Source organism: Perissodus microlepis, chromosome 8 (assembly GCF_051167445.1).
Source record: "Perissodus microlepis isolate ML-2025 ecotype Zambia chromosome 8, ASM5116744v1, whole genome shotgun sequence".
In the NCBI taxonomy this organism is placed as follows: domain Eukaryota; kingdom Metazoa; phylum Chordata; class Actinopteri; order Cichliformes; family Cichlidae; genus Perissodus; species Perissodus microlepis.
Window position 1 is genome coordinate 4018898 of NC_140468.1, and position 27470 is coordinate 4046367.

The following is a 27470-nucleotide window of genomic DNA, read 5'->3' on the forward strand; positions in this document are numbered from 1 at the left end:
CCTTGAAATCATATTCTAAGCTAAAGAACTTACAATAATGGAGTATAATCCTCAATAACCAGATGCCCCCATATAAGCTAACACTTGGTGACAGTGGGGAAGAAAAACTCCTATTTAACAGGAAGAAACCTCTGGTAGAACCAGGCTCAGTGAGGGGCGGGGCCATCTGCAGTGACTGGTTTGGGGTGACGTAAGGAAGACTGTAAAAAAGCCACACTACGGATTTAGTGTGCAGACTGTGTTTCATAGAAGATCTGTCAACTTGGGTGAAATTAAACAAACGTTCAGTCCAATCAATCATAACTGAAGTAAAGCAGTTATATGAGAGAAACAGCAGGATGGGAGGGAGCAGGGAGATGGAAACCCTAGAAAACCAGTTAACCAGTTACAGTTATCTAGAAAAAAAAACTACAGCTTTCCAGCAGAGGTGGCCCCTAACAAATACTTCATTTTTCCAGGCATTTGTACTTTACTTGAGTATCTGCTTTTCTGAGAACGTTTTACTTTTACTCCCTACAGACTCATTACTTTAGGTTTAAGACAACTAAGGGGAGCTTTTTTTTTACATCACTGTTTGCCTCCAGAAATCAAACTGATTTGAACCTAAATTAATGGACAAAGAAACATAAAAGTAAATCCAGCATTGGTGCTTATTAGACACAATGAGAGGCAAAAAAACCCACATAATGCATAATTTTATTTACTACATTCAGACGTCAGAGTGGGCTGGAATGAAGAATGAAGAATAAAGCATAAAGCGAAGTAACATTTTTTAAGTGGCATTTATTTTCAAATGCATCATTTCTATGAGCTCATGTAGCAGCAAACACACAAACTGTTTCTGTCCTGTTTGACACACAGTGTGTCTGCAAGCTAAAAGTACAATTGTTGTATTTCAAACTGAGAGAAAGGAAAGTGAGATAACGTCACTCAGGGATGCATGAAAGATGCAAGAAAGATGCAAGAAAGACAAGTCAGGAGTGGAAGAACGGAGATTAGATTTAAAGGTAAACACTGCTCAGTGACATTTGATAGGCTGGAAGTTTAAAGCTGACATGTAATGTCCTTATTTATTTTAGAGCTTTTTTGAACAACTATTTATTGTGAAACACCTTGCAAAAATAGAATACCAGCTAAAAAAAAAGGGGTTAGTTTGCAGTATTGTAGTAAAGTTTACAGTAATTTGCTGGTGCGGAGCAGCTGTGGTGTTCATGGTCAGTTTTAAGTTGCATAAAGGGTAGAAAAGATCAAATTAGATTTAAGGTAATGTTGAAATGATACTGATTAGATTCACTGACTGCTTTCCATCTTTATACTGTCCAGAAGAATTCAGAAGAAAGTCACTGCAGTAAAGGCCGCAACAGAAAAAGCTAGTTTTTACATTTTTTAATTCCTTTGTTTTTCTCTGCTTCTGTTCTACAAAACAGATACTCAAGTAAATTCAAGCACATTGATACAAATTACAGTTTAGATGAAAATAAAGTCTGTATTTACATTATATGGGTAATGATATTATTTTAGATCCAATTAAGTGTTGCAGGGGGACTGGAGCCTATCCCAGGGCTGTTTCAGGTTGAGAGGCAGGGTTCACCCTGGACAGGTTGCCGGTCTGTCAGCGGACTAACACAGAGGCATAGACAACTATTTTGAATGATTGGTTAAGCTAACCCCACTACCTGTATGTCTTTGGACTGTGGAAGGAAGCCACGAACTCCACACAAAAAGGTGATTGGTGATTAGTCCCCAACTGGCTGTGGCAGATGGCTGCCCTGAGCCAGGATCTTCCTGTTAAAATGAGGTTTTTCTTTCCAACTGTCACCAAGTGCTTGCTCACTTGATTATTTGTTTGTTTCGGGTTTCTCTCTATTACTGTATTGTATAAACAGCCTTGAGTTGACCGTTGTAGTGGTTTGGCACTTAAAGTAAAACTGAATTGCATCCAAATGAATTGAATTCTCTCGGCTGACCCTGCTGGTGATCGATCCAGGGTGTAGCTCGGCATCAGGCTTAGGCTCCAGACCCCCCGTGACCCTGAGGCAGAATTACAAGTCTTATACGGTGGTGAAAATCTGCAAAACCATCTTTTTCATACAGTCTGTGACTGGATTGCACTCATCTCCAAACCTGCCACTTATAAAGACTTTACAAAATACCGAATATGACCTTTGTGCTGGTACCTGCCACAGCAGATATGTTTATGAGAACATTTTTCCACAATGACTACTCATGAGTGGGAATGTGAACATGCTCAGAGGTGTCTCAGCCTCAAACACAATGACCTCTAGTTTGCTGAGACTTCCACTCTCAAAAGCAAGCACACAACTGTCATTTGGCATTTCTGTTTAAAAAGCTGCCAAAAATACTGACTGGTGGGTGGACATACGTGGAAGCACCTTTTCACACTGAACACCAGTGAGACGAGCGGAGCGAAAACAAAACAGAAATATAGAAACTCTGTCATGTAAAAAGCAGAAACTGTTCACTCTGGAGCGCTTCGTTCCCAGTCAGAAGCTGATTGAGAAAATGTGCTTTCAGGGCTTTTAATTTGAATACCGACTTGCAGTTCGGGGTGTTTTTAATAAAGCACAGGTGGGTTTCTTTCTGTCAGTGCGTCTAAACTTCATTAAAACGCGGTGAGAGCTTTGAAATAACAAATTCCTTTAATAATTAAAATGAAGGTGTAGGTGGAACTTAATTGTTGTTTGAGCAGCTGTTCTGGGAGCTGTATAGATCCCCAGTATTTTCTCTTGTCTCTCCTGGAAACTCAAGTTTAAACTTTACAAAATTCATCTTGCTGTTTTTAAATATGGAGTGAAGGAAGCAGGGCAGAGGAAACAAAGACCTCAACAGGCCTGTGGGCTGTCGTGACCCAGATTTCAGAGCAGTGCGAGGCTTCCAGGCCGCTCTCCAAGCCTGGTGACCAAAACAGAGCCATCATGCTGTACCTGATCTCATGCCACCCAGCCTCAGTGTGCCTCAGCCTAACTCAGACACTTCCAATCAAACATTTAACACTCACACAAGCACATTTTTAATCCAAATGTATTCGTTTTTTTTTTTTTTTGCTTTCTCTTCTGCTTTTTTATCTTATCTATATGATCAGAAGGATCCAAGAGACAGACGCACAAGCATTTTATCATTTTAAATAAAATTCATTTGGAGAGTAAATGGATAAAAGAAGCTCTGCTGGGGACACAGAGTACTCTGATAGGGAGCAAAAAAGCAAAGACTAGCACCTGTTTTTTAACCATACAGCCTTTCTGGCGAAGGTGGCCATCTCTGTCAAATGATGTCATACTGATGGAGGCAAAGGGAAGCCAATAGAAAGCGGTGACTTGGCTGTCAGTTTTCAAATTAGGTGAAAGGCCTCAAGTGACCAGGAGACAAATGCAACTCTTATTAACCCTTCCACAGGTTTGCCTACAGTTAGTTTTGCAGTTGAAGTCTTTAATCACAATTATTTGGATTTTATAACCAGTCGAAGCCAGAAACCAGAACTGAAAGTCAAATTTGATTAATCTCCTGGCCTTATTTGTTAAAGGTCACTGTGACATATTAGAGTCATAATAGATCTGGTAAACTGCTCACTCCTCCCCAGCGAAGCACGCAGGGCGTCTTACACAACGCACACGACGTCATCGGGAAGAAGGCAGTCGTTTGCAATTTTCAAAAACATGGAGCATAAAAGAGCCATGTGTGTAATACTGACTATATACTCCAACAAACTACAGAGGCAACATCGTTTCTCCTCTGCTGTGCTCTGATTGAAGCTGTACGATGCTTAATGGTAGAAAGAAACGCCCGACAGCTCGTGTTTTTATTGGTTCAACGTGCAGAAATCAAGGGAAGAATTTTGAACCTACTCGTCTTTCTATTTAGACGTCGTGCTGAGTTCAAGAAGCAGCGCTGCTTTTTGTTCATAAAGACTTACAATAGAGGTTTGAACAGTTTTGTTCCCATCGCAAAGAGCCGTCCTACATTCTCCCCATCGAGCCGTAATCAGGGTGTGTAGTCTGAAGCTGATGTTGGATTTATTTGGATTACATTTCCCCTCATCTGCTAGAAATGGGTCCTATTGTATTGCTGGTGTTTCCCATGAGCCAATGGGCAGCTATGTTGGTATAACTAAAGAACATCATCATCACCTCATATCACTGATTCAGTACCAATGACTAAATAAAGCCTGTTCCCATCATCAGCCTCATGTGTTACCCTTGAATCTTGTCCCCAAACAGTCTTTGTGGCCATTAAATCACCATTGAGTGACTTACAGGTCTGATATTCAAAATGTAGGAGATCACTAAACAATTTCAGCTTAATTATATAGATTATATTGGATAGAAATCAATATTCCAGTATAATATGGAAGGAAGAAACCTTCATATCAATACTGACCATAACACATCTTCAAATATTACAACTTCATCAAATGAAGAAATCTCAGAGGGAGCTTTTAACTTCCTCCTTTTCCCTTTTCATTCAGCAGAAGGAAAGAAAAGTTTAGCATTGGTCATATGACAGGTAGAATATGTGATTAAATGTGTGTTTAAATACTGGCTTATTTGAAATTTAGCCCATAAAAATGAAGAAAATAAGGATGGCTAAAGCTTTATCCTCTTCAACACTTGCTCTGTTGTGTGAAACTGCTTTTAAATGTAATCAGTACAGATTTTATTGCTCCCACATGTTGCTTTCATATAAAATATTGCAATATATCTCATACACAGGGGTTTTCCTGGCTGAGAATGGGCTTTTGGGGGGGTAGCTGCACACATAAGCACATTTAGTATGCATATTTTTTCTCCTAAAAAATCCAGCGAGTGTGTGTTTCTTTATTTGATAATAAAAGTTATTCATTTTCTGATTATTTGATACGCAGAAATGTCTGCTATGCTCGAGTAATTTAAACCCCAGTAAGTAAAAACTTTTCATTACAATGCAAGCGGCAGGAAAAGGATGTAGGAAAAAATCGCCATCCTGCCTGAATTTGCCCTCTCGTCATCAAAAGGTTGCCATCAAAATAAAATTCATGTATCCCAATTTCACTTTCTGACTATTTCTCTCCAAAGAAACTTAATCCTGTCAAGGATTATTTCTCTATATGTAGAGCTTACAACCTCTAACCTCCAGCTGGCTTCACATTTTCAGCTCGGAGGCACTTTTGCGCGCCGGCTTCATAATTACACGTCAGCAGGAGGAAAATAGGCGTTAATGTCACGGTCCTTCTCCCAGGTTCTCGTGTGAATTACAGCAACAGCAACAAACATCTGATAATTGCAAAGTCAAGCACCCATTGTGTTCTAATCTCTGACACGTTCCCATTCGCACCGTGCTGTGTGCTGGGTAATCACCTGCTCGCCACATTTATTCGCCTTAAATTGGAGTGGCGAAAAGAAAAGAAAAGGAATCCACCGCCAAGTCACTCCACAGATAATTTAATGCACCAACAAGCGGACATTTTTTGGAACATAAAACCTGTCTCATCTAACGCAAACAGGCCCCCTATGCACCGTGACTCGGTGATTACTGCCTGCAATATTTCTCAGTCACTTGAGCTGAAATCCCAAGGCGCACATACACGCTGAGACAGGCAGGACTCGTAGAAAGGAAAGAGAGGGATGAGCAGAGAGAGACGTGCACGCCTGACCTGCATGCCAACTAGCCATCTTTGTGCCCCCGTCACCCCCGCCTCCCTCCCTCACATCACTCTGTTTCCTTCTCCAAGCCCAAACACATCAACACATGTGCACTCCCAGCCTCACACGCGTCCACACATGCATCACTGCGGCACCTCGGACACACCTGACCCTCACCTGACTACATGACAACAACTGGACCCTCCCCTCTAAAAAAAAAAAAAAAAAACACACACACACACACACACACACACACACACAGACACAAACTCAAACACAAGAGGTGTGTGCACTCATCAGCTCTCCCTGGCTTTGCATCCACATACATGAGGAGCACACACACGCACACACACACACCTTTACTTTTACTCCACCACCCTCCTCTCCATCACCTTCCAAGCGTCACACAGTCATGGCAGCACCACACAGGAAAAAGAGTGAGTTACCGTTTCTACTTAATGACGGCGCATCCTCCCGCTCCACACGCCTCCCTCTTCCTCCTCCCCCCTCTCCATTTTTTCTCCACTGCGGCTTCTCCGTGTGTGTGAGTGCGTTGGTGTGTGTGTGTCTTTCCCTTGCCCCGAGAATCCGCCAGAGTCCCCCCTCGCCGGTGCCCGTAGTAGCGCCTAAGAGGCAGTTAGCACGTCTTCCTACCCCTCCTCCTCCTCCTCACCCTCCTCTTCCTCCTCTCTCTCTCTCTGTCCTCTTGTGTTTGTCACTCTATCTCGCCCCCCTCCATCCCGGACAGAGACGATAAAACGACCCCTCCCTCCTTGTCGCTCCTTCTCTCTCCCGCTGCTGCCGCCTCTCACTCAGTACAGCGTGTGCCTCCTTCCAAAGCCCAAGCATTGCCAACCATATGATATCACTCAGTTGCCTTATATGGGGAAACGGTGGGTTGCCATGACGACAGCAGACTCCACCTGTTTCTCCATCTCTCTCTCCCTCTCCCTCGGTCCACCCTGTTTCATCAGTAGAAAGAAGGTGTGGTCTGGGTAAATAAACGCAGCACATGGAGGGGAAAGAGGAGAGGGAGAATGCTCAGGTTTGTTTGCTTTCATTCTCAGGGTGATGTGAGAAGATCAATTTCAGCCTGTGTTAAATACAGAGCTGGAATCAGGACAGGTAATCAATCAGTCTGTGCATTAGCCGCCCGCCACAGAGCGAAGAGGAGGAAGGACTCCTCTGCTGTAAACAGGGATGACGCCACAGACTGTAGGAGACATTAATAGCACAGCTGCTTATTGCTCAACAGACAAAGTTCAGGAGGTCGGGACTAGAATACATCTGAAAGTATTTGTGATATTTTCAGCAATTCTTTGCTTTAGGTGATACTACAAAAATGTGCCTGGGCTAAGAGATAGGCTCGGGCATTTGGGAGGGGCACAGAGGACACGTTCTTATAGGTGAGGTGCTTTGGGCATACCCATCTGGCAAGAGAACCCGGAGCAGACACAGGACAGGCTGGAGAGATTGAGTTTGTTGCCCTGGGAATGCCTCAGTGTCCCAGGACAGCTAGAAGTGGTAGGTGGGGAGAGGGAGGCGTGGCTGTCTCTGCTTAAACTGCTGCCCACGCGATCAGATGGATGGACGTACATACGAATACTAAATAACCCGTTCCACACTAGTATTATGATACAGTATGCAGACTGGTTCTTTTTGGAAGATATAAGACTGAAGGGGTATTTTCAACACAACAATCAGCTGAGGAGAAGGAAAATACGGAGCATTTGAAAACAATTCAAACATCTGAAAACAACCCAGCTTACTTGGTTTGGAAAATGGTCAGACGCTGACTCTGAAGTTACAGTAAACCACAGACTGTAGATAAAACAAGGGCGTGCTTCTGAGCAATGTTCCCTCTAAGCTGCGCGTGTGCGCAATTGCGCACTGCTGGGGTCTCTGCGCACAGAAAATCTGTGTTGCGCACAAAAAAAATCTAACCTGAATTGAAATTAAAATTAAAACTTTAACAATTCTGTTTTGCAGTGTTAGTCAGTGAGTGACTGGCTGCTCCCGTATGGGATTAAAACGATGCCACCTTATCCCATAGTCCAGCCAATAATGCGATTCACATTCATATATACCAGGGGTCGGCAACCCTCGGCACGCGTGCCACAGTTGGCACGCGAAGGGTTAACTGATAGCACGACCATAGCTGGACTGGCCACCGGGCATATTGGGCATTTGCTCGGTGGCCCGGTGACTTTTTTTTTTCTTTGTAACGATATAAACAATGAAAGGTGGTGGATTTACCAGATGCTGGTCGGTGTGTAAAAATAACTCAGTTGTTTGGTGGTGGCAGTGCTTCCTCAGATTCAGTAACATTAGCAAGTGGTGGAGGCCAGCAGGTGGATGAGAGAAAGGGGAGGCAGGAGGGGAGACCCGAGGCAGCCGCCGGTCTGAGTGTCAGGTGAACTGATCTTCAGGTAAGAAGTTATGACCTGCAGTCTATCTGGGTCAGATATAAACCAAGTTTAGGTGGAGTTTATTTTCGTTGTGCTGACTTTTTCGTACTGCGTACTAGCATGACAGAGTTTCTATACAGCTGGGTGGGTGCTATGATGTTACTGATAGTGAACTTTATTTTATTCATAAGGTCAGTTAGTAGAGTTGCCAACCGTCCTGTAAAAAGACGGTTTCGTGTTGAGGTGAAAAGGAACACAGTTTGTCCCGGACTTCAGCTAGAATGGAAAAAGAAACAAAGCTGGATTTATTCTGTTGTTACGCTGCACAGCTGCCTCTTCTTCTCTCACCCTCTCACCCTCCCTCTCCTGTTGCTACTTCAATCATGAAACTGATCAATGATCAGCTGATCGGCTTTTCTCTCTTGTTTGTTTATCGCCCACTTTGCGGCAGAAAGAGGAAACCGGCGGATGTGGCGCTAAACAACAGCAGCACGTTTAAGCTTAATCAGCTGTTGTTAGAATGTATTTAATATTACTTTCTAGTATCAGCTGATGTTTGCTGGAGCCACAGCTGTAAAAGCTGCTGGTCATGATGTCGGTTTGGATATCTGGTGAGAGGGAAACATGAAGATGAAACCAGGAGATGTTCTTACTGAATCATCAGAGCTGTGATGGAGAAACAGGTTTACCTTTTAGGTGACATGAATGAGTTGAAGGGGAGTTATGAACTGTTTCTGAGAGACAAATAACACCAGGATCCTTTTTTTATGTAGCTGACAGCTGGTAACTGTGCAGGGGCGGATCTAGCAAGGTTTTGCCAGGGGGCCAGGTAGGGCATTAACAGGGAAAGGGGGGCACAAAGAAATACTTTCTTATTCTCATTTAAAATGTCTAGCTGTTATTAAATAATTATCTGAAGCTTACAATCAAAGTTTTTATCTGACGTAAAATGTATAGAAATCATACATATACCAACAAGACTGTACATCACTGTCACAACAGCGTCTGTTTTCATTCAAAGGCTTTATGGCTTTTCCTATAATACCTTTGGGCCGGTCTCTAGTCAAAATGCCTGGGCCGATTTTTTGTCCCAGTCCAGTCCTGGCCAAACTGTTAGACACCATGAGGTGACTGCTGAATGTTACAGGTGTTACAGCAGTGATACATCTCCTGCTGTCAGGCCTGCAGGTATCAGGCTGTTGTTCTCCTTTATGTCATAGTGGACAGAAATTATTTTTGGAGTGGCACAAATAATTTGTGTGGCATCAAATTTGATGCAGAACAGCTGATTGTTCTGTAAATAGTTTGAAATGTTTATTTAAAAAAACACCTTGGCTGCATTTTTAGGTAAACAGCTGCAAAAAACTTTGTTTGCATAACTCAGTATCTTTTTTTGAAGAAGTAACTATATAATTAATTGCCCAACATTGGTCATTATTTACTGTATTTTGCAGACAGAGAGTTACAGACTCTCTCCCAGACCACAGACTCATAATACAAGTCAGAGCTTTATAAAAAGAAAGAAAAGAAAAGAAAAGAAAGTTGTGTTTTCAAAATTGGAATTCAAGTTATTTTTACTTCCAATAGTGTTAACATGCTACACAGGTCATGAACAAGACGGGTTTTTTTACATTTTCATTGTAAAAAAATGTAAAGCAGTTAATTAAAATTAGTCTAACATAAATGTAAATGCTGTAATTTGATTATTTTAATAAACCATGTAACTTGGATGGATTCGATGCTGGCGTGACCACAGTGCACACGTCTGCTGTTGCTCACAGTGGTCCAAGGGACGCTCAGGCAGTTTGTGTGTTCGCTCAGACACATGAAAAATTAGAGGGAACATTGGTTCTGTCAGTCAAGCCCATCCAGAATGACCTTAATAACACATTCTTTCTCATGGCTAGCAGGGGGGTGATCGGTCCGGTTGCAAAAAGAGATCAGACTTTATAGAAGTCTATGGGAAAACTATGAATCTTTGACCTCAGCAAACACTTTTGTTTATGGGCTCAATCACTACTTTCATATCGTCTTGAATAAAACACTAAAGCAGGCGGCGCTTATTGTCCAACAACTTGTGAATATCAAGTTGTTAGCCATTTTTTTGTAATCAGATGAGGATGTTTTATGGTCAGATGCAGCTTTCATCACGCCGTTACATACCAAGTGCCTTCATCCAATGGGAACACTGGATGCAGAGAGATAACAGTCCAAGTTCAGAGACAAAGGAAGCCTATGTAAAGATGTTAGATGGTCAACAACCTGGTTGGTCTTTGCTGTTTTGTTACAACCGCTGGCGTGGCTCATTCACAAACTGGGTTATAGTGTTGGTAGGTGGGATCGTCATTCCCAAACCATCATTTATTAATAAGGAGGGATATTGTTGTGAAGGGATTTTTGTCTTTTCTTTCATTCCTCTCCTGAAGGTTTTTATAAAAACCACAATGTTTTTCCAATTCGAACCGAGTTTTAGTCTCTAAAGCACTAAAAAGAAGTGAAAGAAAAACTAAAATTGGCAAGTGAAAGAAATGCCAAACAACGTGGAAAGTAAATGTTCTGATGGGATGGGAACAGACAAACCTGCAACTGATGTCACCACCAGCCTTCAAAGCCCCAAATGCAGACTTTGGCCTATATAATAATCCTGTTTGGGGTAAAATGCACCCGTTTGCTGCAGAAAAATAATGTGTTGAAACTGACAGCACTATCTCAGTAATTCCAGAACTCGGTGCAGGAATGTCTTCTGTATAACTAGGACACACTAGAGCCTTTGACAAATCTGCACATTTTTTCCCCATAAGAATGAGGACAGCCTGACCTTAACTTGGGGGTTCAACAAGCACTTTGGATTCTGGCCCTCCTTTATATGTTGGAGCTTTCTTTAAACAACAGCCGGTCAGAGCGACTCGGCTTGCAGTGAGTTGGTTGGCATGCTTGCACCCTACCTGGATTTGCCCTCATTTCTAACCAAAGTTAGGCCAAGTCCAGTTCTGTGACCCTGGAAAAGCATCTCATGAAACCCAGAGACATTTTAGTCCCTCTGACTTTCTCTCAGGCAACAGATCCAGGTCAGCTCAGCTGACCATTTGTATGAGTCATTCAGGCTTCTTCCTTCACTAATAAGGTACAGCATCACACTGGTTGGCACCAGGATTGAGTACAGTAGGATCTTTTTAAAGTTTACATGCAGATGTGTCCGGACAAAGGACTAAATGGCGGTAATAAATGTATTGGATCTATTGCTTTTATAACTTAGAGAAACCTTGGGTGCTAATAAAGATAAATGCAAAAAAAGTCAAGATGGAAGTGAAATAAACTGTAGTTCCTCTAATGGCCAGCAGAGGTTTTCTGGAAAACCAAAACAAACCCCACGTTAAAATCTTCAACTTGTTTGTTCAACATGTTTGGTCTCTATAGATAGTGTACATGTTCCAGCCACCAGGGGTAAAAATCAGAAAACTGATAAAGGAATCTATTCATGACACAAATGACACAAATGACCCTACAGACTATGAAAAATGGACATAGCAACGTGACATGACACACTGGGTTTTGAAAATGTCTATTTCCACTGTAAAGTTGTACATTTTAACATTTTAAATCTGTCGGGATTGACTCGTTTTTGAAACCAGACTCAAGTGGCCATTAGAGGAACGGCGGTTTTTATTAATTTTTTTAGCCCCGGGAGGTGCTGTTTGCTCCAGCCCCGCATTTTAAATATGACATCATCTCCTTCTGAGAAAGACTGAAAATAAGCCCCTATGGCTGAATGCTATTCCCTAAAGCCGAACAGAGAAGAGCTGCAGCAGACCATCTGTCACAGGTATCAAATGAGAGCATGCGTTGATGGATGGCAGAGTGAAGCTGAGAATATGAAGCAAAGAAAAAAAAAGACAGAGCAAAGGGAGGGAGGAGATTTGATGAAGGGAGGTGTCTCACATTTTGACATTCGCTCGCTGTCTCACTTCAATTCTTTTCTCCATATTCTATTGCTGACGTTTTTCAGGTAATAACCGCTGAGAAGGTGGCCATTTCTGGCCCAGCGAGCAGGTCGTAAACATGCCTTCACTGCATCCATGTGTCTAAAGCCCCAGAGGCGTCTCGCCACATAATGCTCTTGTTTGGGTTTGCAGGCCTGCCGATGTGCTGCTATTATCTCTCAGGAAGAAAATGTTCACATGCAGAAGCCGACAGCCCTCGGAGAGCACTCATACCTCCCCCGAGGATGCACCCCCCCTCTAGATTTGTATAAAAATGTGGATGTGGCTCTGTGTCATAATCCATACACGATATGAGCTTTTATTGATCAGATTAGGACTTCATAAGGAAACAAGTCCTTACTGGGAGGTTCTAAAACCACTGAATCAGTCCTAGTTCAATCCTAGAAATCTGTTGACCAATTACAATGTTGCACAGGACCAGAAAAGCATCAGTAACTTTAACTTCCTGCTCCTTTTTGAACATGAAAGTTATTTGGAGTTGTGGTTGCTCGTTTTCCTTTTGTTTTGCTTTGTTCATTTGTTTCTTTTAATTCTATGTTGTTGTACTTTTTCAACATGTTCAAAATAAAGATTCAATCAAAATCAAAAATCAAACAGATGGTGTATTTTTGTTCCTTATGACCACCAATTATTTTGCTTTTTGTACTGAATTCATTTACTCTTTCTGATCTGTTCGCATAGGAGCTGGCTACATGGCTGAAAGTCACTGTCAAACTAATTTTATTCCAATGTCTTATATATTCCCTTTCATATGATATGGATATGTATGGATATATTTCTGATTTGAATTGTGACATATGCTGCCCTGTCAGCGATACCGGACACATTTGCTGGGAGCAGAGGCAGAGGACATCATCCTCTTTTCTTTTTGCAGACGATCCTTGCCTCCTGACTTCATCAAACGTGACCTCTAGCTTGCGCTGGGGCGATTTGGAGCAGCCAAGTGTGAAGCACATGGAAAGAGAATTAGCCCCTCTGAGTCTGAGCCGTGATTCTCCACTGGAAAGGGCTGGATTGCCCTCTCCTGCCTGGAGTATCTCTGGTTTACAAGTGAGAAGTGAGTGGAGCGGGACACTGACAGATGTATTTGCACAGCTTCTGCAGTGGTGTGGATGCTGTATCAGTCTGCTGTGGTAATGAGAGGAAGTTGTGAAACACAAACAGCCATGTTCCTGCCCTCATCTATGGCCACAAGCTGTGCGTGCCAAAAGAGTAGGATCGTGGCAGAAATGAGCTTCCTCCAAAGGCTGTCTGGGCTCTCCCTTAGAGACAGGGTGAGCAGCTCTTTCAGGAGAGGCTCAGAGTAGAGCTGCTACACCTCTTCATCGAAAGGAGCCGGTAGAGGTGGGTTTGAGCATACTAGGTGAAGTATACGGTGTCGATTTAATTAGTCCCCCACCAAGGCAGCAGAGCAAACCTTTACTGACCCTTTGTATAGTTTTATACAGGAGAAGGTATGAATTTAAACACGATCTCTGAGTAAAACGATTGGTAGATTGGATGGTTGGAATTAAAAAAATCGAGTCATGTTTAAGCTGTTGATCAGTTGGATTGATAAAGAGCTTTTATTAAAGTGACAGGGCAGTAAAATCTGGTTTCAGGTGGTTTTTGTTGATTTCAGAATTCTAGTTTTTATTCTTATAATGTGTTTTTTTTTCACGCCTGGTTTATTTTCATTTTAGTTAACGCCAATAACCTCAGCTGTTGTCATTAGTGACAAGACAGAAGCTCACAGTAAAAGCAAAGTGTCTACTGTGACTTAAAAACCTGCCATTTGAGTTCCCTTCATCATTTTGCGTATGCATGCTGCCTTCTGTAGGTATTCTCGCAGGATTGTTCTCTCGATTTCCTGACAAACTATAAAAGAAACCACATAAACTGCAGTCGACTGATTAGAAACAACTTCTTTCCGCCTGCTAAGATAAACAGTATGAGTCACGATGAGGGTGGTGTATCCTGCACCAATCGTCCTCAGGAGGATTGATGGAAACAGGAAAATAATCCCACCTTCTATTTTTATGGAAATTAGGAGTGAATGTGAGATATTTAGCTCATTATAAGTAGAATTAACAAGGATTAAAGTGCCAAGACCACCACTGCTGTGGTTATAATTACTCATGTCACAAAGGGAAGTATTCGTCTGCTCATTGTTTCTTTTTGGTTTGTTCACATCAGAGCAGAAAGTGTGAAAGTACCTGTCGGCCCGCAGCGGGGGAGCCCTGTGACATGCTGCTGGGACTGTTGGAGAACTTGTTTTTCTGGAGGTCCATGATGGCGTCTCGCTGACGCTCTATGTCAGCCTTGTGGATGCTGTTCAGGGCCTCCAGGCTCTTGGCGGCCACAGAGTTGTGCCGGCGGTCCAGCGAGGACGACGTGAAGCCCCCGTTGCTGTTGTCGGGGAACCGTCGGGCCCCGCGGCCACCAGTGGCAGCCAGGGTGTGGTAATCCCGGGGGAACTCGGCATCGCCGGCAGAGATCATGGGACCCTTTCTCTTCTCTCGACCTGCAGCCAGAAGATGGAAGGGAGGGGAATTTAAAGAGTGAATGGTGAGACAGTGAAAAATGTCTTTGGTAGCAAGATCATGTCTTACGATGAAATCTGAAAACAGTGGCATGATTTTCAGGCTCATGTGCAGCCATGTGCACCAGTACACACGATACCACAGGAAAAGCAGCTGCACGAGAGAGAAACTCACTTGACATTGGAGTCATTCCATCTCATCCAATTTCCCACCTGACCATCACAGATTTACCTAAAAAAAAATCATTAGTTCTTGATTAGTTGATAATTAAAGCTAATGGGATTTTAACACTTTGGGGGGAATGACAACAGGAGCCTGAATCTTTGTTTTATTCCGGTTGAGAAGGCCATCTTTCCCAGCCAAGTCTGTGATGGTCAGGTGGGAGCCATCGGATGAACTGGCACAGATTCATCCCTTTACACCTGAACAGATATTTGAACTCTGAGGTTAATAGCTGCTTAAAAACAATACAAAAGATTTAGCAACAAAATAGCAGTCAGTATGCATTATGTCCGCTGTGTCATGTGTTGCACTCAACCACCTGTATGTTATCATTCATAAGGTTATTCTTGTCTCGCTTACTGAATTGCATTCATTAAAAAAGTGTGGGAAGTTATTGTTTTAGGTCTTAAGATTCTTTCCATCTGTCCCAAACAGCAGATCAGTAAGAACTCCACAAATTTAAGGCCATTTCTGTGTTTAATTGTTATTGCTCATGATTCTTGGAAAGCACACTCTTATGAAAGAGATTTTTGATTTTTAATGTAATTTGTTATTCCACCATTCGAGCTTTCATTCCATGAGCATTATAAGACTCCAGTAGCATGTACTGTACATGTTGTTTATAGTCAGCTGGTAAAAGAATGGACAGGCAGATGTGCTTTAATCTGCTCATTGGGCTGTGAGTGAATGAGGTGGTTAGCTCTGATATCACTGATCCAACTGTGTAAACATGCTGTAGTTAATAGTTTGGACCTTGAGGCTTGTCAGCAGTGAGTGTTAATGTGAGGGCCAACGATGATACTGCAGTAACAGCCATAAAAACTCACTTTGTCCTTCAGCAACCTGCACAGTACACAACAAAACACTCTGTTCTTTCTCCCTATACGCACGCACGCACACACACACACACACACACACACACACTGCTGTCGTTCTGTTACACAAACACACCTCAGGCAAAATACCCCGTGTGAAAACAGTGGGAACATCTGTCTATTCCAACAACTGCAACTATCCCAGGAACCCAGAGGCGAAAGAAAAAACTGTCGAACAGCAAAATCTCTCGCTATCACATGACAGCAGCGCTGCCTCACACACGTGTCAAAGTCTGTCAAGGAAACAGTGACATGAATGGCAATGAAGTCTCCGTGCATGGGGAACAGTTTAGTGCCCCCTTGTGACCGCTGACGCATAAAGCACGGCTGGCCTCGTGGAGGTGATCCGTTACAGTCGGCGCGCTGTTCGCATGAGTGAACAGGCTTAGTTTCATTATTTATGCACAAGTTATAAGGAGACACAGAAAGGAAAATAATGTGCAGGGAGAGGATAAGGAACAGGATACACCTGACTTACTAATGTGCTCATTGAGTTTATGACCCGAACCACATGTTTTGAAATGTTTGGTAAGAGGATGAAGCAGAAATATTTCACTCTCCTGCACAGTATATAAATAAAAAGGTTCATTTGTGGAAATTGTTTCTAATTTCAACCTTCACTGCAAACCCCATCAGAGTATTTCATTTTTAGCTTTTGGCTTTGAGGTCTTGGCCTTTTTTTGTGCCAAAGAAAATCATCAATCACATGAAAGAGGATGGAGGGAATATCTGCTCTGCCACCTTAACAGAGAGCACCGCACTGACAATCAGGTTTAAGTTATAAAAGTGAAGTTAATCAATAAAAGAATCCACTTGTTGGCAAAATTCTTCAACTGAAAGTCTTTGCAAAATATTTAAAGAGCATAACTTCAGAACAAAACAGTCGAGGCTTCACTTAGATAGCTGCTGTTCTTCGAGGGCCATACTGCATAACAAAGAGCAGCTGATGGTGAAGAGTTGAGGTGGGAGGTTCATCCCCAGGATGGACCCATTGCATTTTTGTGATGATTTACATTAAAAGAAATAAGTAAAGGAAGCCCTGGGGAATAAATTTGACTTAGTCATGGTCAGAAATAGAGAGATCATCAGTGAAACTTCAGAAATGTCAAAATTCTGCAGTAAAATAGCTGCTCGATGGTTATTTTGACAATTCAAGCTGCTGATGGGATTTTTCTAATGAATGGCATCAGGGTAAACTCTCAGATTTTGGTGCTTGTATCCACTTTTAAGGGATAGCAGCCCTGTGCTGTGCATGATGAAAGTGTTTAAACCCTCTAAAGAGAGAGAGAGAGAGGAAGAAAGTAAACAGCAGCAACACTGCAGGAGGATCTGATAAAACACAGCAAGGACGCTGACCCCGTGGTATTTGAATCAAATACAGAGTTTCAATCTGATCAGAGGTTATCTGTTGAGTTTTCAGCCACATCCCCTGACTTTATTCTGCAGCTAATGGGAGTGGGAGTGATGCATCGAGACACACAGGCACATAATGTACCGGCGGTGGACTACAAACAAACTGTAAATTACAGGCCCTGTAGTGTAGCGTTCGACAGCCGGAGCCTCTGTGCATTATTGATCTGTCCCGTCGGGTCCTCTTATTGACCTGCCGAGCAGCACAGATGCACTAAAGCAAGCCTTTTGACTTTATAAACTCAAAGTTAAGAAACTGTCATACAGCTTGAAGCTACAGATGCCCTTGCATGTATAATTTATGCTTATTTTATTAGAAATCCATCTAAAGCTGCATAATGATAGTGCCATGCTGAGTAAACACCACTCAGAAAGTTCCCATGGTGTTCAAAGTTCCACGGTTCTGGAAATGGTCGAGGTCGGGGTGTGCATCACCATGACTCATCTGCATTCGCGCCTGTGAACCCGAAATGTTGCCAGTCTGTGGATTCAGCCTGGCAACAGAAATATTTGTAGCCGTACAGTCTGAAAGAAAAGCGTCCGAGGTGGTCACAGATGTAATTCTTCAGCAACATACCGGTGTGTATCCATGGCAGGAAAGAAAAGAAGGTTATAAAACAGAGCCAGTGGGGGTGGGGGGATCAGGAGAGACGGAGGGAATGTCGAGACAGGGGCTTGTCACTTTAAATTATGTGAAGCCTTCTGCAAACACAATATGCAGTAAAGGGGGAGGTGGTGGGAGTTTGTATGTGGGGCAAAGAGACGCTGTATCTTACCAGGCTGAGCACTGCTGGTCATCTGCTGCAATACCTGCTGGGATTTACTGTACAGTAACTGTGTTACAGTGATGGTGCAACAACATCTGTCCCACATTTCAGCGTGACTTATTCGGTCCAGCCCTTTGGTGAAAATGTGAACTCGACATGCAAACAAATACACACAATCACAACTGGGAGCTGCCCAGTAAAACCAGTGTTCAGCTGGGGGCAGTGGGCAATAACAGCCGACCCTTTTTCCAGTCATAAGATTCTCTTTTGTCCCAGTTTTGTTCAGTTGTCTTTACTTATAAAATTTGATTTGTTTCCTAAATGAAGAAAAAAGATGTGAAACGGTCTGATTGTGTGATTGTCGAGATTAGATTTGTTCCTCTGGAAAGAGTTTCAGTTTGATGACAATTGTGTTACAGAAGCAATCGACTCCAAACTAAGCTTTAATTATTTTTTTAATTCCTCCAAACTTCAGTCTTTACAGATCAGGCCTGCTATAATTCGGTGCTCAGAGTACAACAGTACAGCTTAACATCTAAAATTAGTTCAGACCAAGCAGCAACCTCCAGGGCTGAAAGTGAAGCTAGTGCTGCCAAATGTGCAGTTCCTCCAACGGCCATTGGAGGCTCCAAAAATGAGTCTCATGCTAACGTGTCCAAACTTAAAGCAGAACAAACGTGTTTAGAGCCTGCTGCAAGATACACATTTCACCTCTGTGGAAGGTTCATTCCTTTATGAAAATGATACAGACCCCAAAGTACATTATCCAAACTGTATTTAGAGATCTGGCCCGTTTAGCAGGTGTCCACATGCAGGTAGTTGTAACCCATAGCTGTCTGCTAGGCCTCATCCACCACTGAACTGCACCTCTCGACTCTCTGCGTGTGTTCATTAATTCATTACTCAGCACTGGCAAGCAGATATGTGTGTCCAAGTCCAAGAGTAAGTCTATAAAGCCAAAGAAATCCAACAGAAGTTACACAAGGAAACAGAGAAATAACACAAACAGATGCTGTAACAAAAGACAAAGGGAAGACAACACCATTTATACTCCCACACTGAGGGCTAATCAACAGAATTAGACACAGCTGGGAGGAAATGAGACACAGGTGCACAATCAATAAAACCACAGGGGAGGAAGTAAAACTGGATACAAGACACAGACGGCAACTAACTATCAAAGTAAAACAGGAAGAAGGTAACAGTAACTTGGGAAACTCAGATGCAAAAACAAACTTGATACAGGGAAAAGACAAAAAGAAAACAGTGGGAAGGACTGAGAAAAATATTAAACTCTATTAACTGGAATTAAGAACTCTTAATGGCAAAATCACTGGACATCCCACATCTCATAAATGCAGTTTCTGCACTCTGGTTAGTGCTAAATTATCTCAGATTAGGGATGTGAGAGAGAAATTATTTGGTTAACTGATGCAGTACTTATCAGATGTTGGGACACCACCTTCAACTAGCCCTCAACAGATGGCTTCTCCCCCTCCTCTCTGTCTTTGGCAGGAGATGCAAAGATGTTGGGTGGAAGACAGTTGCAGAAACCTGATATTCCCACACCTCTACTCATTCCAGTGTAAGGTCCTGCTGGGAAAACATGGTTATCTGAATGTTACTACCACACACCTGAACATTGCGGCTGCCAAATATCACCCCATGGTAACAGCCCTCCCTGATGGCAGGAAGTGCCTTCAGGAGCGCCTCCAGAACAGGTCAAGGAGGCTAAAATTCTCCAAATTCACAGCCAGTTGTGGAAAATGTTTCCTTTTGTGTTTCCCTGAAGAAAATGCAATGGTTTTAATGCTATCATCTACATACATGAATGAGCCATTTCATTAGGTACACCCGTTCAACTGCTCGCTAATGCAAGTATGTCATGAGCCAATCACATGGCAGAGCACCGTTGGCATGCAGAGGAATGAGAGTTTCACATCACAGGTGTACAGCTGATTAATCTGCAACAACTGTGCAATGTTTTCATGTGAACATGGAATTTCTCCAGCACCTTGTTGAATCTGTGCCACAGAGAACAAAGGCAGCTCCAGAGACACCAGGGGGTCTCAAGATGTACCTAAAAAGTGTTGGGTGAGTCTATATTTCAGAGGCATTTCCAGGGTTTCCATTTGGGTGATACGGTGGGGACTGAGTCAGGGGATCCCGCAGGAAATCAGATAATTTGATTAGAAATAAATAAAACAGAGGATAAACCTGACATTGAAAGAGAGGCCCTCTTTGGACATGCACCTGCATATATTAACTGAATTTATTCACCGGTGATGTACTAATTGAGCACCGTGTCTTGTTTTATCTGTAATGAGTGCTGGATTACATAATTCTTACATAACTGAATGAACTGACGGCCCCTCTGGGCTCCTTTGACTGGTTTTGAAGCCCTGACAAAACTTTGCCACCTCCTACCGATGACAGATTTTAATGGCTGACCTTCGCTCATCAGATCTCCTTTTAAAAAAGCATCTCTGAACATGCTGACATTTTCCGTTTGAGCCTCAGTTTTACTGCATACTGATTTCAGATTAATTTATTCCAGTCCTCCCTCTAGTATCTCATTTGTTTAGTAAATTCAAGTAGGCAAATGTTCACATAAAACAGAGCAGCTCGTGTTACTTAAATCATGGCATTACTCATCCGTGTGTAAAGCAGCTACAGCCCTGCATGGTGTTTTTTCTCCTTAACTCCACCATGCTATTATTGCTCCTGGTGATGGTTAATGGGCTGCCACCTCCTCCCAGCTTGCTACTGGCACCACCTTTGTTATTACGGCTCTTTAGCTGCTATCGGTGCTGCCAGTCCATCTGATGAATTGCCCTTGAATTGTTTTATTTTACTCACATTGTTGAATCTTTAAAGTTGACACTGATGTCACTGTCATATTTCTGCCTTGCTTGCATGGATGCAAACCCGTGTACAAGCCCACTGAGGATAATTCCAAGGAATTACCTCCATTTATCACAACCAAGCCTAAACTTGGACTCGACTATTCTGGCCTTCCATATCAAGATCATAAATCCCTCTGTCCCCTTAAACCATTAAATTGTCTGTTTCATTCTCTACTGGATGCTAATAATGTAAACTCACAGAATAAGATGTTTGTTCCTCCCACACATGCTTATACAAAGTTGCCATGCTGACCTCCCTGCATGATTCATTCTTCTGCGTTCATTAGAGTTGAGGGGAGACTAAAAAGCCAGAGAATGATTGTGATTGGGCCACTGATGCCATATTTCAGCTGTCGGGAACACATTCAAAAATCTGCTCAAGGCTGCGTCCAAACATTTCTCATTACTAGCCTCTAAGTGTGTAAAAGTGTGTGTCAGCAGCACAGCCTTGGCCACTGCTGGCCAAAGAGTCTGACAGAGGCCATTTGTTAGCTTTATGGTTTCATTGGGCGGAGGTCTAATCATTCATACTCGTCTGTGCTTCACTCAGATTTACTTCAGATTATTTTTGCTCCCTGAATGTTGGATTTAGAAGCCGGAGTTTGTTACAGCAGTACAGGGTGATGACACTGCTGTGTGTAACAGCCCTCGCATTAACAATGAATCAGCAGTTGTAGTCTAGCAGCGCAGTATACGGTGAATCTGCTGCAAGACTGCAAAGAAAAATTCACCTCCAGCCATGCATCCATCTATCAATCCATCCATCCATGTATCCAACCATGCATCCATCCATCCATCTATAGATCCATCCATCCATCCATCCATCCATGTATCCATCCATGTATCCAACCATGCATCCATCATCCATGCATCCTTCCATGCATCCATCCATCCATTCATGTATCCATCCATGTATCCAACCATGCATCCATCCGTCCATCATCCTTCCATGCATCCATCTATAGATCCATCCATCCATCCATGCATCCATGTATCCATCCATGTATCCAACCATGCATCCATCATCCATGCATCCTTCCATGCATCCATCCATCCATTCATGTATCCATCCATGTATCCAACCATGCATCCATCCATCCATCTATAGATCCATCCATCCATCCATCCGTGTATCCATCCATGTATCCAACCATGCATCCATCATCCATGCATCCTTCCATGCATCCATCCATCCATCCATCCATGCATCCATCTATCAATCTCTGCAGCTATTGTGGAGGAAGTAGTCTAAGCAGAGATGCCCAGATCTCTCTCTCCTCTGGCTCTTCTAGGTGGGGCACTGAGGCATAACCATACCAGAGGCATCATCCCTCCAGCACGTCTCCAGGGTCTCCTCACAGCTCGACATGCCCGAACATTACCTAAGAGGCATCCTAGCAAGATGCCCAAAGTAATTCAACCTCCACGTTTCAGTGCAGAGGTGTAGCAGCTTATCACCACCACTGACTTTCAGCTAAATCAAGAGGATAAGCAGCCAGGTGTTTGTCTGACAAATACAACTTCTCCTTGTTATTGGTGTGCAAGGTACTTCTTTTTAGTGTCAGAGAATGTTAAGAGTCACCTGCAGCAATGTAGGTTTGCCACTTGTAACAGAGGAGTACTTTATTAAATTAGCATCAAAGAATTTACCCCAAAACCACAGTATAGGTCGGGAACTTTCTTTTTTCCCATTTTAACGCTCCAAAACAAAATAATCTCTAAACCACATTACAGCATGTCAGGCCAAACATGACCCCCCACTGAAATATTCAGTACTCGGTTTGCTTTTTAATATCACTTAAATATTTCCATCATGAACAGTGAATAACAGTTTATTAAGACTTCCTTCGTTCTCTCCCACTTTAATCAATTCTCCCTCATTTCTCTGCCCTCCTCCCAGTGACTCACTCATTTATTCATTCATCATTTTTACATAATCTCAATCAGACTCCAAGTATGAGCTATTGGAAGGATGCCAGTGGCTGGAACCGAGTGCACTCTGTCTTTTTCTCTACTTCCCCATCACAAATTCACTACTCATCAGAGACCATTAATTACAGAGGAAGGCACTGTGGCAGGAATGAGTGCGAGGAAGAAGAAAAAAAGAACGAAACGGTGCTCCTCCATCCACAAATTATAATATCCAGTTCTCCGGGGCACTCGAAAATTAAAATAAAACCCAAACAAGATCAGAACGCAAACTCCAAGCGGGCTATAAATGGAACAAGCTCTGCCTTCGCTGAATACAAAATTTCTCCAAACTGTTGCCAGCAGCGAGGTGCTGCATTCAGGATCACAGGGAAGCAGCAAGTGGCTGTGTGGAGCTTAAAAAGACGAGGTGATTGCCTCATACGTCTAACCTTAGAATCACCCGTATCAAGAACAGCCTGTGTCGTCCCTTTAGGTAAGATGTCCGCCTACATTTAACAGTGTTACTATTCTCAGATGTGCAATTACAGCAATTATTATCAGGAAAAGCAGTAGTACTCCTACTGTGGCAGAGCAGAGCATGTACCATGCAGCACAGGGACCCTGAGTTAACAATTTCAAGATCTACCAGTCCCTGGCACTTTCTCTGACCTTGAGTTCAGCTTCCAGTTCACTCCAGTTCACTCCTCAGAGTGTTTTATAATTTATTTACTAAAAAAAAAAAAAGTTAGGCCGTGTCTCAAAATAGCAGTTAAAATGTTTCCTACTATTACAGCCACCCATATTACAGCCACACCACCACTGAGTCCAGCTTCATACAGCTGAGCTGCAAAACCCTTTGTCAGTTTTCAGGCTAAATAGACCTGAAGGACACCTAACCCTGAACAGGACTGCTCTGTAAAGCCTCAGGCAACATCAGCTTTGACTGATTCTGTGATGAGCACAGATAGAGAAGATAAGAGAGGCGAGACTGAAGGTTGAATATGGAGAAAACGCCAAAACACAAGAAATTGTTGCTTGTATGTCTAGAAAAAGGGATCAGCTAACGTGACTGGCTTTGCATCAGGATGATATTGCAAAATATACCACAAGTGGACAGTGAGTGCAGTGATCTCGTTGATAACCTGCCTTTATAGTTAAATCTTTCCATTTACTATCATAGCTACATGAAGGTCTTCTGATTAATCGGCTGATAGTTTCAGATCTAATACAGCCTACACTGTCAACTGGCTTTTTATTACAGCTTTATCATTTGTACCACAGTAACTTTAACTTCTAGCTGATGTTGAAAATCACTGTGAGCAATAGTTTTACATTTCTATTCACTTTTTCTATGTTTTCTGAGAATAAATAAAATATTCACATTGTAACTTTCAGGTAAGATTCAACAGAAAACAGAAGAAATATGCTGTTAAATATTTTTTGAAAAATGATGTCAGTGCAGAATGCCAGGTGACGCTAGCATGTCAAACAAAATTATGCACAGTCATTTGAGAGAGGAGTGGGATGAGCGATCTTCGGAGGGAATATCAAGCAGTATTTTTACTTTAAATATTCATTCCTAACACATCCCTACCCTCCCAGCTGCACATGTGGCAGGGTAGAGAGGTGAGGAGAACAGCAGCAACGCCACAGAATGGAAATCAACTGACAGAATAGTGAGCAGAAATTTCATGGAAAAGAAGTGACTACTGTGGAGGTGGGTTGTAAAGTGGCTTGGAGCCTAAAGCAGATTAAATAGCATAATTTAAGGGAGATTTGCGAGCAGGACGTGAAGAACAGTATCAGCTGATCTGCCATAAGCTGAGCTGCTACCCCAGCTAGCACCTGGATTTCTAGCAAACTAACATCAGTTTTCTAAATATTTCCCTAGTTTCCCCATCTGGTGTGGTGAACGCTTGTGAATAGGTGAGGTGAAGAAAGATTCTGACAAATATTTACATAACGCACAAATGTATTTCCTTAATATTTGTTGTGTGTAGTTATTTGCGTACTAGTTTATGCTCTGCTCAACTATGCGTGGGTCAGCTGGTTGTTTTGTGTGTGATTTTCCGAATGTATGTATTGCCATAGGCAATCTGCAGAGTGCCCTCTGGTGGATAAACCATGCAATGTTAAATAAATACAAACCAGCGTTTGCAGTGCTTTAGTCTGCAGTTGCTGACAATAGCAGTGTTTCCCAACCAATGTGCCGCAGCACATAGGTGTGCCGTGGAAGATTATCTGATTTCACCTGATTAGTACTCTAAGCGACCGGCGTGAGTAACGGGCAGAACAATTACATTCTCTTCCACTAGAGGGCAGAACAACCGCTTGCTCCAATTAAATGGGTTGCCAACCGCCACTAAAACAGAAGAAGACGAACACGAAATTGCATGCTGGGAGTGAAACAAGGCAGTGTATAATAGCAAGACAAATATTTGAAAAGAAAAAGTAGTCAATCTGACCTGGATCTTGGAGGAAATTCCAACCCAGATGAAGGCCCTAGCAAGAGTAGTAGCCAAAAACGGTATACTGGGGACAAACTGAGCCAATTCTGCTACACCTGGTGCACGGGGGGAAATGATCAATATGCTTTTTGCTACATTTTTGTCCGGTGGTGTGCCGTGTGATTTTTCTAATGTGAAATGGTGCTGTGGCTCGAAAAGGTTGGGAAACACTGGACCCAAAAGTTTCCTGCCTGCCACTACAGGCAAATGTGAGGTTTTGCATTCACACTAAACATTTTTTCTGGGCTAAAGGTCATGTGGTATCCATGTTCTGCCATGGTTCTACTATTTGTACAGATCAGTTGCTCACATTGTGGTTTATTTACTTTCCTATAATATTAGAGACAGTGTGACACAATGAGTGCAGTGGGTTGCTGGGTTGATGAGACTGTTTTTTAGTGTTATTATTTAATTTCAAAGGTGGACATTTGAAGAAGTAAAGTTTGGAAGTGAATACAGTGAAAACACAACAGAAGCACTAAACTGGATTCACCTGCACATCATCTTTATCTCTCATAAAACTACTAAAAATAAAAGTCATTCACACAAAGACGAGTCCTGCTCATAAAGGAAATTTTACCAGTGTCATCCTGAACAAGTAAACAAGCATCTACTCTTACTCATAATCTCCTTTGCTTTTTTCTCTCCCTAGAAATGACTTTGTCAAGTCCGACACTTTCATGCATATAATATGAAGTCTTTAACCCTTTGGAGAAATTTCTCTTGCATCAGCTCCTCTGGCATTTAAAGCAAGCAGCTTGGGAAAGATAATCAATTATATCTAATAAATATTTATTAATATAACGGCCTTTTTAAGACACTTTTAATCCCACACTAAGGCTATTTAATGCTTGATTCAAAGTCATACATTTTAAAGTGGAAGTACAGAGGGAACCCCTCTGAGACAATATAGCTTTAGATTTTTTTAATATATGTTTTAGAGCTTCCCACCAGTTTATGTCAATAATTCCTAATGATGATGATGAGATTAAATTATGTAAGAGCCTGTAAGATTTTTGCTAAATGAAACTGAAATATTTGCCCATTTTTAGGGTATTTTTTCCCAGCAGTAGCCATGTAATGTGTTTACACTCAGACACCGTCGACTTACAGAATTGTAGTTTTATCTGTCGAGGCAGAGGTTGACATTTCCCACGGTGGATTTGAATACAAACACACAGGGGATTTGCAGGACAATGATGCAGCTGTAACACATTATGTAATTGTGTAGCTGTAGAAATCAGCAGCTGCTGCTAAAAAAGCAAACCTGCAGTGTCTGTTTGATTAGCCAATAAAAGCAGATTACATCGATTCGTTGAGCTTTGTTGTTGCGTATTACCTTTAAATGATGACAGCACATCGATAGAGATGTTTTAAAAGGTTCAGAGTTGATAAACAGGTTTTTTCTCCACAGCCCAGCACCGCCTGTGTGTGTGTGGATAGCAGTCTAGCAGTACATCCTTAAGATAAACACTGCTGCACTCTGGTAACTCCGTGTCCTCTCCTCTGCTGAGAAAGCAAGTTCATCTCTTTGGCCTTTTGTCTTCTGTCTCCTCTGTCCACCTCCCACGCCTCCTTTACCACTCCCATTTCTATTCACAACATCTCCTGCTTCAAAACTCCATGAAATACAAATTTCAAACGGGCGCACCAAAAATACTCAACTTGACCACGGTTGAAAAACCTGCATGAATCATACATGAGTAATAATGGTTGCTTCATTACTGAGAACTAGATCTGCAACCAGTTGCAGTCACTTACTCTCAGAGATGGGCGTAATCAGATTACTTTTTCAAGTAGCGAGTAAAGTAAACCTTTTTCGTATTGTCAAATTTTAGATAAATACAAGCTTCTAAATTTTACTAATTTCAAATTATTTAAATCTGCCTGTCTAATATACAAAGTTATACATGGTCTGGCGCCTCCACCAATGAGTGATTTTATTAAAGAAAAGTTTAGCAGTGTCGACTGACTCCATCCACTGTTAGAGGTGATTGTGAACTGGCACCTTTTCACAGATGCTCTGTCATATCAGGGAGTGAGCTTCTGGAACAGTCTTCCACTGTCAGTGAGGGAAGTACAAGTCTCCCCATCTTTAAGAGTCACTTAAAAGGGCGGCTGAGGGACACACAAACATGTGATCATGTTTAATAATCATGCTTTATTATGGACGTGAAAAAGAGTTAGTGTAATACAAAAAAGGGAAACAACTATTAGTGTAATGGGTCAGTGCAATATCAGGACAGTCAGGGCATGTGCAATACTGGGGTTTGTGCAATAAAATTGAAGTGTTTCTGTTGTTGTT

General features: G+C 42.3%; 1 protein-coding gene across 7 annotated transcripts in view; it reads right to left on the minus strand.

The window, feature by feature from the left end:
* Positions 1-27470, minus strand: part of LOC146381146 (SRC kinase signaling inhibitor 1-like) — a 145370-nt gene that overhangs the window by 77793 nt on the left and 40107 nt on the right. For 5 of the 7 annotated variants that reach the window (XM_084937077.1, XM_084937080.1, XM_084937081.1 and 2 more), the window contains exon 2: positions 14241-14548. In XM_084937077.1, coding sequence (XP_084793203.1) covers positions 14241-14525 — 285 coding nt within the window. In that variant the 5' untranslated portion in view covers positions 14526-14548. Of the gene's footprint in view, positions 1-6082; positions 6508-14240; positions 14549-26504; positions 26527-27470 lie in introns of those variants that run through there. The other 2 variants (XM_084937082.1, XM_084937083.1) reach the window with 2 other exon arrangements.